Genomic DNA, 16,433 nt, shown 5'->3' on the forward strand with positions numbered 1-16,433 from the left:
ACCTTTTGTAGTTAATAAACTTTTTTTTTGTTTATTCCAAACCCCAGTTTGTGCAATTCATAACTGGGGGTGGAGGGCAAAGAGTTGTACATATCTCCCTCCACTTTGAGGGAGGGGGCGATTTTTATGAGTTTCTACTATATAGATCTCTATTCAGTGCAAGACAATATCATTTTGGGTTTACACTCCAGAGGGTGTGTGCACAGGAGAGCTCGGCATTCCCCTAACTAAATCCTCCCACAGAGAGCTAATCCCAGATGCTGTGTGATTCTACTGCGGGATGTGTCCCTGCCTCTGTGTGTGCTAGAAAGGAGCTTGAGAGCCTGTCCCAGCAGCACAGAGTAAGGGAAACCCAGGCTCGTAGAACAGGCGGGCTCAGTGGGACCCCAGCACATTCAGTGGCACCCCAAAATGGGGGTTCCAACCCATCACAAAGACTTTTGTGTGGTATGACGAGTACAGCACACAATATTTAGTGAATGCTTATACTGTAACAATATCACCTTTTCTTGTGTCCTCTCTTCCTTTGCTGATGCAGCTTTTTTTCTTATTGATCGTTCTTTACATTTGCTACTGGTTTTAATTAATATTATACAATAACCCCACAATCTTTTCCTAATCAGGATGCTGGATGATAGATCAATTTAGCATCTATTCCCGAGGCTGGTCTCTTATTCCTTGATTAATTATTTTCCATTTTGCTTACATGGAACTCCACTAGCTACTGCCTGCCCAATCACCTAAAGGAGCCACATATTTCTGCACCAGCTTGCATTGACCTATATATTATTTGCTTTGTCTTCAGAAATCCTGCAGAGGAAAGTTCCCAGTAGGTAGGCTGCAGTGGCACAAAGCGTCTACAACACCCACATGGTAGGGAAGGTGACAGCTGGGAGCCAGAGTGGCATAAAAAGTAGGCGTAGTGTTGCCCCCATTGATAGTAATCTGGTGTTGCGTCCATTAATAGGGATCCTACTGAACCACAATTTTAAACCATGTCTGCCCTTATACAGTGTGAGAAGAAACAGAGGGTGGAGGTGGAAATATTTAACTTGTGACCTCTTACTAAACTGAATAGTTTTCATCTCTTCTTAGTACAATCTTCTATCCAGCACTATTAATGCCTTATCCCATAACTCTTTCCATTAATCTTTCATCTCTAATGTGCAATCTTGGGAAATGCATGTTTTTCAAAACTCATATATTCTTCTAGTGATATCTACAAAACTCCCACTGACTTCAATAGGTGCAGAGTTAGGCCAGCACTGATTGCTTTTGAAAATCCCACCCCAAGAGATGAACTAAACACAATGGCCTCCTGACCCTGAATCACTACTCCTTAATCAAACTGTGCTCTTCTGGGGGGGTTTCCTAACCAGATCCTTTAGGATAACGATCAAGATTTACTTTCAGTTTACAATTTAGCAGTCTAGACAGAAATGCTAAATATTCCTAACAAAATGCAAAACTACTCAAAAAGAAAAACAAACAAATAAACCACACCCCTAAAATTTTAATTAATTTGAAAATATGCACATATGGGTGAAGAACTTTACTAAGGTACATTAACATTTTGACAAAAACTATATATTTTCTTAGTTTTCCTTTAGGGTCTTTTTCTTTTCTTTTCTTTTTTTTTATAAAGGTTTTCTGTAGTACTTTCCAAATTGGGAATTGAATCTGGATATCTTAGGAAAAATTAAAGCTCCATCAATTTCCTTGCTTATTCCTTTCAGAATTCTTGGTTGCATATTATCCAGACCTAATTCTTAGTCTACTTTAAGTGCCTCTAATCTTATTTAGCATAAAGTTATCTAAGAGATAATATCTGTACCTAGCTCCTCCTCTGTCGTCCCCGGAAAACTGATCCCCGACTTGAGCAGATCGCCACCCTCTTCTTCTGTAAAGACAGAAACAAAGTAACTATTTAATAACTCTGATATTTCCATATTCCTGGCTATTAGCTCTCCATTCATTTTTAAATGACTCACCATACTGTATGTGCTGATTGATGTAGGGGGAGGGAAAGAGGAAAGGGATCTTAAATTCTCAAATATTTGTTGCCCTTCTTGCTTTTCTAAATTTTCATGCTTTTCATTTGGTTTTGAAACTTTCCCACCTGGGCAGATTCTTTGTATCAATAAAAGCCTTTTGTTTATCTTGCATTTTGCTTTTTCCATCTCTGCTTAGTCACATTGATTTCTGGTGCCCTTTTAGGTTTCCTTTTTTAGTTACTTTGGAAAGAATTCTTATTTTAACTTCTCCAGCTGTAAATACTTCCCATTTTTCTCTGCTTATTTCACTGCTATCAATGATTTTCAGCCTATTTTCTTTCACTCACAACTTAATCTTTTGAAGTTTGAACATATAAGGTCCAGTAATTTTGTGTTTGTGACTTTTTTTTTGGCATTTTAGTTCAATTCTCTTCACCACAAATTTCCTGTGTGACCTTGGGAACGTCACTTAGCCTCACTGTGCCTTAGTAGAATAACTTTACTTGCTCTGAAACTACAATCAGAAAGGGTGTATAAGTACCTAAAATTATCCTTATCCTTACATTCAATATTTTTTCTTTGTCATGTCACTTTTTTGGTCCTATTCACTTTTTTCTGATACAGTTCCCAGGAAATTCTTTAAGTCAAGACAGTCTTTCATAGTATTTCTCCTCAGACCCTGTTTTTTAATCAAAAGCGCAAGTAGTCCAAAGTATAACAGTGAGTGGAAGTGAAGGGAGAGGTACTTCCTGTCTCCCATTGCTTAGCCAATTGGGAAACAGGGCACACATTTTCAGGGAACAAACACAGTGATACACTGGGCTTCTCTACACTACTTTTTGTTGAGTTATAATCTGAGTAGCTGATTTCCAATTAACTCACATTCATGAATACAACTGTTATTCTTAGGTGGACATTCAAACCTTTGAAATAGGCTACAAATTAGGCCACACCTGCTTTTCTTTTCAAATACCAAGATTATATAACCACCACATCAGGTATGTAGTTTGTGTGGTTTGACTTATAATGAAAACAAAATTACAGTTTTTGCAGATTTCAATGCTGTATTTAATAAAGGTATACACCTGGTATATTTCTAGGCCTAGTACATTTTCTAGTCTGCAGTTTTTAGTTGTGTGGTAATGTGAATTAACTGATTTCCAATTAACTCAAATTAAATAACATGGTTGCAAATGATAATTTAGACACTCACAAATGTTTGTTCCTGGTCATGCTTCACTCTAGGCATCGGCTAATATAACTGATTGAATAAGAGTGGGAAGTATAGTCCAGACAGTGTATGGAAAAGAATCAGAAAATATTGAAAAAGTTTCAGAAAAAGTAACATGTATTCCTACATTTATCATAGTTAAATACACTTTTTTTATTCACGTTCAACCTCCTAGAAATCTAGTCAGTTAAGTGACAGAAAAGGAATCTCATACCATTTTAAAAAATGACTGGCACATGTATTCAAATTAAATGTCATTTGGAGAGGTAATGGACAACTCTAATTGAATGTAAGCACAAATTAGACAGTTTCCATGGAGACTGTGTCCATGTGATCTGCATATACTGTAACTCATAAGTGAAGCCTCTAATTCAGCTGCATTGGAGTCTAGAATCAAGAGGAAGGCATGAAAAAAGAGAGTCCCCCCAAAACCCAGAAGATCCTTTAAATTCTTGCAAATAGTTAGCAAATATCACAGGAAACTTAGTGAAAAAGAAGCTTTCCTTTAAGACAGTAATTTAGTGCAACTAGCTATATTTTGAAATCACAAACAATGTATTCATCCAGAAACACCTAAATCATCATCAAAAAGGAAAACAGAAATGTATGCAGTAACTCCTCCCATGCTAGAAGTCTGTAAAATTCATATTTACTCAACCTCAAGTTACACTAAAATTGTAGGAAAATTTCTGAAAATATGTTTGACATATTTTAGACAGAAGAGGGAAATAACTCTTCTATCTAACTTAATTCTTTTTCCAACTGCCCTTGCTGCTAAGGAGTGGGAGCGGGGGGGGGGGGGGAGAGGAAGAATGGCTGTTACATAAACAAAGGGAGATGAAGAAGATGGATAAATAAGCCCAAAAGAGGTCAGAGAAAAGATGTAAAACAATTAGCACAAACAATCAAGGAAGGTTACAGCACAGGATCAAGACTCAGGAGCCCATGATTGTGATTCTGGCTCTGATACATGATTTCCTGTGTAACCCTGAAGAAGTCATTTAATCTCTCTATGCCTCAGTTCCCCATCTGTAAAATGAAGATAATCCTTCCCTACCTGATTGGTCCCTTGTAAGAATAAACTCCTTACTGCTTGAGATGCATTCCACTAGTATAACGTATGGCAATATGTAGACAGTTAAATTGCATAAGGATGTGAGAACTGTCATACTTCAGAGTAGTATTCTGCCTTGAATGGTGGCCAAATACTTCAGCGCAAGGCATAATACTCATGTAAAACACCTTGATCTATAACTCTGCTGTGGGGGAGAGAATTACTTCCAGTTTAAGTCCCAGGCATAAGGAGTAATTCTCCTTATATTTTTTATCATAAATTTATAACTATTCACATGTAACCTTAGTGCTTAGATCTTTTCCCCACACATGGCTAGTGTCAGTTCAGTCAGCCTTTGAATAAATTGAATTCATGCATTCTGCACTGATGAAGCCAAAGTTAATCAAAGGTCTCAGTGACTCTTGTGGCATTACAAGGATAATCTTTGTCTGAGGTTCTTAAACAATTACTCCAACATACTGTAATTCCTTTAACAAAGGCATGGATGGCTTTTGTTTGGTCTGGTTACATTTTTTCCCATGAATAATCATTTTTATTATCAACTAACAAAATTAAAATAAGCTTTCATTCATTAGTGTTTTTCCTATTTAATGGTAATGAAGCAGGGCACATTGTGCTACACACTCATAGCGTTCTTGTGTCATTCTAGCATTGTTCTAACATTCTAAAATACTTGCATGCATGGATCATCTGTTACTTTCCTCATCCTAGAACACAGATCCAAATTGTGCCAGCTGCTCCACTGCCTGCAGTGGCACTAACTCCAGAGGATTTGAAAGCAGCCGCTTTACATGATAATGCTAACCTTAATGTGAAACTACTCGATGAGGGATAAAGTGCAAAGGCTTAGAAAAAAAAAAGAAAATGACAATAAAGGTGAGATTATGAAAATAGGATGATTTACATTTTAAGGATTTGAATAATGTAAAGCACTCACATGCTGCAGGCAACAGAAACAATTACTAGTTAAGTCTCCTTCAAGTGCACACATTATAGATTAATATAAAGAGAAATCCAAAATCTGTCCTCAGAAGAGCATAACACTCCTGTTGACTTCAATGGGAGTTGTATGTGAGTGTCATGGGGAAAATGGCAGGCCAAAAAGTACCTAGATGTCTATTTGCTTTTGTGAAAGCTGAATTTCTAATCAAGCGATGCCGTAAGGCACTAATCTATGAAAGCAGCCACGCCTCAGGCCCCAGTTTTCTGTTCTGGCTGAACTCTGCTTCATTCAGTGAGTCAAGGATGGTCATTTTATGTTCCTCATATTCTGAGGCCAGTCAGCAGAAAGTTCAGCCTCCAATACAGGTTAAAGCAGTCTCTGGTCAACTCTAACTACCACCTCACTGTTTGTCTATTGTCCAAGGAACTGTGCTGGCAACCAGGAAGAGCCTTGGCCTGATGAAACACTTCATCTACACTTCAATTTTTTTAATCTGAATTAAAACATATGAGCAGCAGCTAAGAGCAATATTTTAGTGAACGTGACTAAGCCCTGGTCCTTTCCTACCTTTATTACAGCAACTGCCTCCTCTTAGGCATCACCGATTCCCACACCATAGCCTCCCTGTTCATATAGTAAGCTTCTACTAATAATAGCCTCCTCCCGCATTGATCCAACCCTGTCAATCCCGTGTCCTTCCAGGGAACAAGCTCCCAATCCAAGTGCAGTAAGGGCTCACCCTCTCCTCACTGACAACCCTTCCAAAGGCGCTCTTCAGCAAGGCTCACAATCAGTTATCTGCCTTCGCCACCACAATGCTGCATGGGAGACAGACTGAGCTAAAATTCATATTAAACTTCATAAATAAATTAAAAATCAATTATCAGCCTCCTCTGGGTCTCCTAGTGCATCTTACCTTAGCTATGTCTCTCTTTTAGCCTGTAAACTCCTTAGGCAGGTACTGTTATTTTTTGTGTCTTATATAGCACCTGGCATACTATCAGTTCTTAGCAAGTAATAGACTACCCTTGTACGTTGTTTTGACAGTGTATCAGTGTGTGGCAGATACACAGAGCAGGGGAAGGAGTGGATTTAAATTGGAAACCATGATTATAACAAAAATTAAAGATTATGTTAAACTCTTGGGGGCCACTTTTTTGGGTGCCCTCTTTGGGCAGTGGGAAAAACAAAAGAAATTTGGTCACTTTGCCAAGTTGCTCTTATTTTTCCTATCAACACCACTATTGGTTTTACCCCATTTCCTTTTACGTACCATCTGGAGACTTCACAAACTGGAGAATTCATTGCGCATGTAAATAAAGATAATGATTAGTTTGGCTTTTCTCCTTATACAGGCAAAGTTTTCTGATAGGTTATGTTAGTAAATGTTGAATAAGTCCTTGTATTTAATTTAGTGCCGTTTGCTACTATCTGTGCAGCAGATAAGAAAGAAGGATTGATGAAGCCTAGATCTCTCTTTCCAGTCTAATCCTTCCACTTTGTACATACAATATAGTTCCAGCCAGCTGAAACCTGGCTGTTTGAAAAAGCTAGTCAGTCATAAAGCCTGTTAAATAAAGCTGAAGAAGTTGCCTGTGTCTGTACAGTTCTATTTTCCAGGGAGCCTAAATGCTGATTTGTCCTTACTGAAATCAGCAATGATCTTATAACGAAAAGAGGAAACCTGAAACAATGGCTCCGGAGAGAAAAACCCTAAAAATTCCCCAAAGCCCCTTTCTGCTGAATTTTCAAAACTGGAAGGGTTTCGGTGAGACTTCCGAATGATCCATTTACACATTTTATTGCATTTCAGGCTCCATGGTAGACAACCAAAAATGTACACGGGTAAATAACAATTCGTTATCTAAATAAAATTCATTAGCTAAGCAGCATGAATGATGTCCTTATTCAGCAGGGCAAATATTTCTGAATCTTCCGACTAAATCTCCAGTCTTTTGATTTCCTTCTGGGCTGATCTCAGGGCTTTGTCTCCATCCTCCAAGTCTTCCTCAATAAAATCAATATAGTAAAAATGTTGTACAGTAGATTCCATTTGTTGGCAACCCCATAGCTGCTAATAAGCAGAAGGCAGGTTTACAGGGCAGAAGCCAGGGAAGGAAGCACTGGGATATGGCTTCCCTGGCTGTAGTGCTGCAGAGCTGCCTGCAGGCAGGGCAGCAGCAGGGAGAAAGAGGCTGGGGCTTTCTACAGGGAGTGGGGATGCTGGGCACATGTGGAGCTGTACATCTCCGTGCACTCTCCAGGGGTCAGGACTCAGTACGTCCAGTGCTTCCTTCACTGGGTGCAGCCCCCCAGCCGGGCATAGTCCAGAGAGCACAGTAAGAGGTAGCAAGCACCTCCAACATTCAGGCTGCTGCTCTCCTCCCCACAGCTTCCCCTCCCAGCCTGTAGCCCCTTGCCTCCTGTGTAGTCCCTGTATGCAGACAGGTTTGCAGGGCTGCAGCCCCAAAAGGAAGTGATGGGACAAGCTGAGAATTGTCCACAAGGAGGTGTGCAAGGCTGCAGGCAGGGGAGGCAGGGGGCTCTAGCCAGGTAAGGAAGTTCCAGTACTTCCTTACCTGGCTAGAGCCCCGGAAACCTGCCTGTAGTGGGTGCTCAGCATCCCGCACCACTTCCTTCCCAGGCTGCAGCCTCGGAAACCTGCCTCCAGCTGTGGTCTCTCTTCCAAAAAATGTTGTTAATAAGCAGCATGCCGTTGCCAATATCTGAATCCCACGGACATGAAAGTTAATGGGATGGGATCGGTTCTGGCAAAATGTTGCTATTAAGAAGAAGTTGTCAATATCCAGCTTCCTATTAACTGGAACCTGCTGTATATGTGTTCTGTGCCTACTGTACCCTCCTTCAGATGGGAACATGTAGAGGGTGCTTTCACAATGATCTTCTGCTGATGTTTATACACTCTGCATAGGTCCTTGCTGTACAGTGAAAGGTAAACGGGGAAGCCATGTCAGGAAACTATGTTGAGTCACTCTGGCATCATTGTGTGCTTGTCATTTCAAAACTAATGCTGCATCTTGGTGTCAGAATGCTTGTTTAGTATGTTAATTTACTTGAAAACTTACTAGAAATGAGACCAAACTGGGTCAATGCACAGACTAATGATTAGTGTGGAACTTATGGTAATTCTAGTGGTGAGAATGTACTAAAAGTCACACATTATAGGCTTGGAATCTCCCCAGGCAAGACATTTCCATTGCTTTCAGTTGGAGTTGATCATGTTTGTGGGAGGAGAACCTGGTGCCTGGATTTTATTCACTGATTATCAGGTCACCTTGAGCAGCTACTATACCACTCTATCTCAGCATATCTACCTGGGAAATGGGGATAGGCACTGATAATTTGTAAAACATTTTGAGATCTAAGGCATCATTGTAAATACAGTTGGTTGTATGAGTCCATCTAGAATGCACTTTAAGTTGGACTTTTAAAATCCAGTAACTTCTTGCTTTAAATTATTAAGAACATCATGTCAAATTATATTAGGCACAACATAATTTTTGTAACACTGTAGCTGTCAATACAAAGATAGACAAGCAATGTGGCCTTACTACCTTTGAAGCTTACTACCTTTGAAGCTTACTACCTTTGAGTCCAACATGTATTATTTGGCTCTAAGAAATATATACAGCTTTACTGTAATTATTGCCTAGGAAATCATGGCATTCTACTTTTATAACTTTGTTTGACTGTATTGCAAGAGGCCCACAAGTACTTTCAATCACTGCCAGGCTTGTCCAGTTTTCCAGATGTGCTGTCAATATAACCTCTAACATTAGAGATAAACTGAATTCGCTGAACCAGAGATATTGGGTTAATCATGGTATTCATTGGTTTATGAATACTGAAGACATTTAATATGAGAAGGATCTGTCCCTGATAGGGTATGGAATATGAACAAAAGCAGGAGTTCTCCTTCTGGGACTAAAAGAAAACAGTAATTAGTGTCAGTTGTAGCTTTGATCACTTACAATAAAGCCTTTTGGCACTAGATCACAAAGCCACCATGTATTTGTAGAGATGGGACAAGTTTGGGTAGCTTGTTTTTGCAAATCCTCATTCATATTTTGTAAGCTCCAAACCAACACAATGAAGCTTCTTCTGAATCCACATGCCTCGTGAGGAGAGAGAAGGATGGATTTTCAATTAGATGAGACTCAAAATCTGATCTCCTTTAGCATTTTTCTAACCAAGTGGGGAATTTAAGTATCGCTTGTAAACAATGCACCATTCCCTCTCAGATATAACAGTAACCAAAACAAGGAGCCAGAGATCAGTTGCTCCTTTTCAGATATAGTCCTGTCCCTCAGCTCCCCTGAGCACTTCAGGGCTTTCACCTTAGTACAGGGACTTTGGGGTCTGGCCCTGGAACAGTCAGGGTCTTCCCCAGCTGCATCCCTACCGAAGTAAAGGCTTCTGTTGTTGTCCGGTCTTTTGAGAGGGGGTAGGAGAGCCCAGGCTCACCGCCTCCACCAGGATCCAATCCAGGGTCTGATGGCAGGCTGCTACATTCTACACTTTGAGGTGCTACGCAGCTGACCCCAGACCACTTCCTACCCAAGTTTCCCTTTTCCCCATGGAGTAAATTACAGAATTACGCATAAAGTCTCTGACCTTCCAAGTCAGTCACCAGTCTCTTCTTTGTAGGTTTCTATTGGGTCTGTTTTTCCAGATCTCTGGCCATGAGAGCTCCTGGGCAGTACTTCCTCATAGCTCAGAGCAGAGGTCTGCTCCCTTCCCCTGCCTGACCCCTTCTGAGCTACTCTGCGTCCCCTTTTAGGCCCCCCCCCAACTTGTGCAGGCTTTGCAGGTGGAGCTGGGCAGGGCTGCCTGGGCTCAGAGCTGCTCCTTAACCCCTTGCTCTCCAATGTGGGGTTTCTATACCCCATCACATACTTCAATACAAATAAATAATAATAACAATGATGTTGATGCATAAGGAAAAAGATATGCCAGTGTCAAGATATGTGTGTGTGGAAAGAGGGGAAAGGGGAGGATCAATATATAGGACTTTATTTAAAAATGTGTACAAATGTATTTTGTTCATTTCCTAAACACTGAACAATGAGTAAAGGACAAATCAAAAACTTGACAGGGTCATTAATGTCTATTTCTGCTCTTAGAACAATGACACTTTTTTTCTCAGATCTGCATCCTGTGTGCATTCAGAGTCATAGTTTCTTAATCTGGGAACAAAAATATCTACCACCATTCACTTCTAGTAATCCAGCTATATAACACAGCTAAGAAAGAATAAGCCAGTTTCTATTGTTTCCAATTCATCAACAGAATCACTCACTAAGATCCTGTTCCTGCAAGCTATTATACATGGGCAGACACCTGCAACCATGCAGAGCTGAAGTCAATGGCATTCCACACACGTATAGGGGTTCACTTACACATTACAGCTCACAAAAGCAATCACGTACACCTTTGCTAACCCACTAAGGGCACTGGCATTAGATAAATGTCACTGGAGCATAAACTGGCCTTTTTCCCCACTTGTGACAATGCAGGAAAGAACCCAGCCTGAGTCTTGGATCTTAGGATGAGTTTTCAGTTAGAAGAAAAACTATGTATCTATTTGCAAGCTGAAAATATTTGAACTGGAAACAACTGAGCCCCTGTAAACATGTAACCTCACAATATTATTTTTACAGAGTCCTTTAGCAGAAAATAATTTCAATTTAAGCATGTCAGAATACATGCAATAAAATATTAAATGTAGTATATTTGTATCCAGTGATTTCTTTTTGAAGTGTATTTGTTTTAATAATCTTTAGCTATAATATTATATATTTGCTATTGTGTTATTCAATTCTGGGGGGACTGGAAGGAGAATTGTGTGGTAGTTTTAAAGTTCACATTGAAAAAGTAAAACCAATTACTGGCCTTAGAATCCATATTTTCTGCTCCATGTCTTTGTTTACTGAAAGATATAAGTAGGGGCATAGAGTGGGTCAGGGAAGTGGAACTAGAATATTAACATTATCACTTCTGCTTCAGTGCTCAGTTCAAGACTGGATTGGTAGTGACAAACTCATTGACTGAAAATGAATCTGCAGGATCTGTCCAATTCCCAAGGGAAAACCAACACTCCTAATTAGCTGTCTTAGGAGCAAAGGGGCAAGGAGAATAAATTAACCTCTCAACCACTTACATGCCCTCCTGGTTATGGTCAAGTCACATCAGTATGGCAATGTGGGGAATCTTGCCTCCACATGACCATTAGTTACATCTAATTAGACAAATTTCCAGGGCTGTCACTCTGGCATTTTTAAAAGATACTGCAATGGCTTTAAAATTTAGAGTTTGTTTTATTTTCCAGAAAGCCATGAATAAGACCCACATGTTTTTAGCCAGTTGGTTCCCCAAGGATGGGATTTCCAATGTCTTTAATTAATGCTTTATTGCTGCTCTGTTAGGACAATGGCAGTGATTAGTTTTAATGTTGGACTTCCAGCTCCAGTTTGTGTATGGCCATACAACCAGTCCACATTCCACCACTGCTCTAACAATTACCAATGGCTTTACTTGGAGAGAAATACAATTTTTGCATTTGTACTCTGGATTCAGGGTAAAAAAAGTAACCTGAATGAAATTATACAGTCTGTCTACACACAACCTTCACATTTGAAACAGACCAGAGGGAAATTCAGAGTCACCAAAACCACATCACCTATCAATGTATGACAGAATGAACATGATTGTGTGAAAGTGGACAGCAGCTAAAACTGATTACAGCAAAGTCACATTCAGATAAACAGCATACACAAATCAATTCTACAACTCTTCCTCTCTAGCCTAGAGGGCCTTATCAGGTTAAAGCCAACCACTGCCACCACAGTTTTTTCATGCAGATTATAAAGTCATCTCTTAAAAGAAGTCAGCTAAGATTATAAGATAAAACACCTTAATTCCAAAAAGATGTGCATAGCCAGGAAATGCATAAAAAGGATCCATTTGTGAAGCACTAGCATGGCTTCTATTCAAATACTGTAAAATCTTCATCATGAACTAGTGAGGTTTTCATTTTTAAGTGCTGTCTGTGTTGAGTAAGGCAGTCAGTTTAAGCATCATCCATACTAAAAGCAGTATTCATTATACCCTAATCTAATGTAAATGCAAGTCCTACCTGAATGCAAATCTGAAGCCTTCATTCTACCACTGTAATTGCTTTAGGTTCTATGTTAAAACTTCTGCATGGACTGAGTATCTTATTTTATAAGAAGACTGTGTTCTAATGTCAATATACTGACATTTATCAACAGTTGTAGTCCTTTAGATATCCCCAGGCTTAATCAGCAAACACAATGTATCTGTTTAAAAACTTCTGAAAGATTTCTGAGGAAATGTGTTAAAACACCACCAGAGGTTTTCTTTTGGTTATTAATGGACAGATGTATCATTGGTAACATAAATATACTATATCTTGTCCTCTCGTACCTATGCAGATTGTCTGATTTACTGTCTAAGGCAGGGGTGGGCAAACTTTTTGGCCCAAGGCACATTGGGGTTACGAAACTGTATGGAAGGCTGGGTTGGGGAGGCTGTGCCTCCCCAAACAGCCTGATCCCCACCCCCTATCTGCCCCCTCCCACTTCCTGCCCCCTGACTGCCCCCCTCAGAACCCCTGACCCATCCAACCCCCCTACTCCTTGTCCCCTGACAGCCCCCTCCCGGGACCCCCTGCCCCTAACCGCCCCCCTGGAACCCCACTCCCTATCCAACCCCCCCCCGGCTCCCTGTCCCCTGACTGCCCTGACCCCTATCCACCCCCCCACCCCCTAACAGTCCCTCGGGATTCCCACACCTATCAAGCCCCCCTCGCTTTCTGTCTCCTGACTGGCCCCCCAGAACCTCTGCCCCATCAAACTGTCCCCTGCTCCCTGTCCCCTAACTGCCCCCAGGGACCTGCCGCCCCCTATCCATGCTACTCAGAGCAGCAGGAGCTCGCAGCCTCACCGCCCGGCTGGAGCCAGCCACGCTGCCCACACTGCCTGGCAGGAGTGGTGGGCCAGAGCGCTGGTGGCGCGGCGAGGTGAGGCGGAAGGGGAGGGAGGCAGCAGGGGAGTGGCTGGGGGCTAGCCTCTCCTGCCGGGAGCTCAGGGGCCGGGCAGGACAGTCCCACAGGCCAGATGTGATTTGCAGGCCATAGTTTGCCCACCTCTGGTCTAAGGCCACTTCTGAATCCTGGTTTTGGGGATGAAAGGCATGAGAAATCCCCCAGGTTAATGGAGTTAAACTAGTTTCTTACACAGAACCGTTCCACAAAGGTGAGGAAACATGTGGGAAGGAAATGTATTTCTCATCCCAATCCAGGGATTTATTTCACACAGGACACACCTATTGTTTTCTAGTGTTGTGCAACATGCCAAAATTATAATTCATGTATATGTACTCTGTGTCTGAAACCTGTGTACAGTACAGCTGGATACATGCTGTACCGTACACACAATAGCCGTCTCTTCATCAGAACAAATCTTTCAATCCCATTCTGGGGAGAGATCCTGCATTCCTGGATTTCAGTGGGACTTTTAGTTGCTCACAGAATGGGAGGATCATCTAGCTAGAGCTATGTCTGTGGAGCATTTAGAACCAATGGGGCTATTTTTCAACGGCTTTGCATTTGTATAGTTATTTATTCCTGGGCAAAGTGCGGGCCAAACACGTGTAAGACACTCCTAATGAGAGTAGTAGCGTTTTGTGCTTGCTTCGCACAGCTGCAAATGACTTCACAAGATACATAAGAGTTTGGGAGTATTGGATGAGGATTCATTTCATTACATTTGGGAAGAATATCATAATCACTGATGTAATTGCTGAGACCCATTCTCTGAAGTTTTCAGTTATGGAGGAAAGGGGAGATATTTCCTCTGAAATTATCCAATTCCAGAGGAAAGTTCCATCTGACATTATGGTATCCTCTAAGAGTTCAGGGAGCATCAGGACATGGGAATTAGTCATATTTTTGTGCAAATTCCAATCTTATTGTTACTGCATATGAGCAAGAGGCACTTATCAAAAGCGGACACTGATCATCAGTAAGCCAACAACAGCTCCCAGCTCAGAACCACGCAGAAGAGATCCTCTCTTCTGGAAGCACTAAGGCTATGTTGTCCCACTCCTCCCAGAAGCCATGCATGTGGCCTTGGGGAAAGAAATTGCAGGAAGGAACCAACCAGAGACTTAAGACTACACTAGAAAAGGTTTTCTAATATAGCTATACCAGAAAACCCTCTTAGGGCTTGGCTACACTTGAGAGTTGCAGTGCTGGGAGTTTACAGCGCTGGTCATCCAGCTGTGTAGGAACAGCGCTAGTGTGTGGCCACACTCACAGCTACCAGCGCTGGTGTGTGGCCACATTTGCAGCGCTGTTGGGAGTGATGCATTATGGGCAGCTATCCCAGCGTTCAAGTAGCAGCAATGTGCTTTTCAAAAGAGGGGGGTGGGGTGGGGCGTAGTGTGACAGGGAGCGGGGGAGAGAGAGAGAGTGGATTTTTGGAGCCAACACTGTGTGTTAGCTTCCTGTCTTGCAAAATCAGAAAATGTTCCCGATCCCTTACCCTTAACTGCAAACAGCCTGCATCCAACGGACTCCCTCTCTCCCCTCTGCCCCCACTGTTTCTGTCAAGCAAACACTCACTCCCTGCCTGCCTCATTCACAGGGGTTATCTCATTTGATTGTTCACCGTCAGGTACAGATTGATCACAGCAAACAGGAGGTGTTTGATAAGCAGCTCCCGGAGCACCGGAGCTCCGAGTTCACAACAAAACAAAGAGAGGCTGCATAACAAAACAAAGAGAGTAATTTAGTTAAAAGCATTCTGGGATATCTGCTAATACCCTGGAGGCCAATAACAGCGCTGGTGTGTGTCCACACTAGATGAGCAGCGCTGGATCACCAGCGCTGCACTCGCTACATCCCAAGCAGACCAGGTGTTCAGCCAGCGCTGCAGCCAGGGAGTTGCAGCGCTGGATGTGCCTTGCAGGTGTGGACGGTTACTAATTGCAGCGCTGGAAAGCCTTCACCAACGCTGCAACTCTCAAGTGTAGCCAAGCCCTTAGTGTAGTCAGATCTTATACTGGCAAAAAAGTACTTCAGCTGGTGTAGCTTATACCCATGGTTTCCCAATCAAAATAAACTTTCTTGCTGGTTTAACTAAATCAATGGTAGGGGTTTTGCTGGTATAGAAATGTAAAAAAAAATCACACCCCCAATTTACATTATTATACTAGCAACAGTTATTAGTGTGGATGTGGCCTTAAACTGGCAGGAGTAGCTGTGAAGCAGTGTAAGCAAGGATGTTGGATAGTGATGTCATCAGGCTGCTTTCTGATGTAATAGCTGGCAGATTTCTTCACCAAATAGTCACTGAACCAGCAATAGGTGATGCTATTTTAGATGGCTTTGCATAAATAGTGAGGATGTTATAGAAGAGCTGGTTGTAGAAAATAACCTTGGATCAAATAATTGTGCATTGATTCGGTTTACATTAAATAGAAGGATAATCAAAACCAGGGCAGGTTTTTCAAGTTGTAAAAGGCAGACTTTGAAAAATAAAGGGAAGGTGCTACTGAACTCAACTGGACCAAAGAGCTCAGGGACTTAAATGTGGAATTCCTTTAAGTCAAAAGTGCAAAAGCTATCTGGAATTTGTGTCCCAAGTAAGGGGGGGGGGGAAACTTGTAGGGAAGAACTCCAGACTTAACTTGATGATAGTAGGAGTAAGCAGAGAGCCTACCTAGAATGAAGGAGGAACTGATCAGCAAAGAAAGCTACATCTTGGAAATCAGACACTGTAGAGATAAAGTGAGACTGGACAAAAGGCAAGCTGAGTTAGACCTTGTAAAGGAAATTCAAATCCATAGTAAACGTTTTTTCCCCATATACGTATAAAAAGAACAAGAAAAGAAGAACTGTTGTTGCTGTGCAGCGAGGATGGGATAGAGACTGAGGATAATCTAGGTATTTCCCCAAAACTAAACGAGTGATGTCATCAGGCTGCTTCACTCTGAATGCTCTTGTCCTCAAAACTGATTGGCTATTCGCTCCAATCCCTTCCCATCTCCTTCCTCCAAACCTTTGTCTTTCCATTTAGCTACTTCCCTCCTAACAAAACCCCACAAGGCCTCAAACAAGGGGGCCCCATTCTCAGTTGGCCCATA

At 41.6% G+C, this 16,433-nt stretch overlaps 1 protein-coding gene across 1 annotated transcript in view; it reads right to left on the reverse strand.

Annotated features, from left to right (window-relative positions):
- DLGAP2 (DLG associated protein 2) overlaps window positions 1–16,433 on the reverse strand; it is a 405,020-nt gene that overhangs the window by 133,209 nt on the left and 255,378 nt on the right. The window contains exon 4 of the mRNA XM_039528234.1: window positions 1,835–1,900. Within this exon, the coding sequence (XP_039384168.1) occupies window positions 1,835–1,900 (66 nt within the window). The remainder of the gene's footprint in view (window positions 1–1,834; window positions 1,901–16,433) is intronic.

The sequence above is a fragment of the Mauremys reevesii genome, linkage group 3 (assembly GCF_016161935.1).
Source record: "Mauremys reevesii isolate NIE-2019 linkage group 3, ASM1616193v1, whole genome shotgun sequence".
NCBI classification, from domain to species: Eukaryota; Metazoa; Chordata; order Testudines; family Geoemydidae; genus Mauremys; species Mauremys reevesii.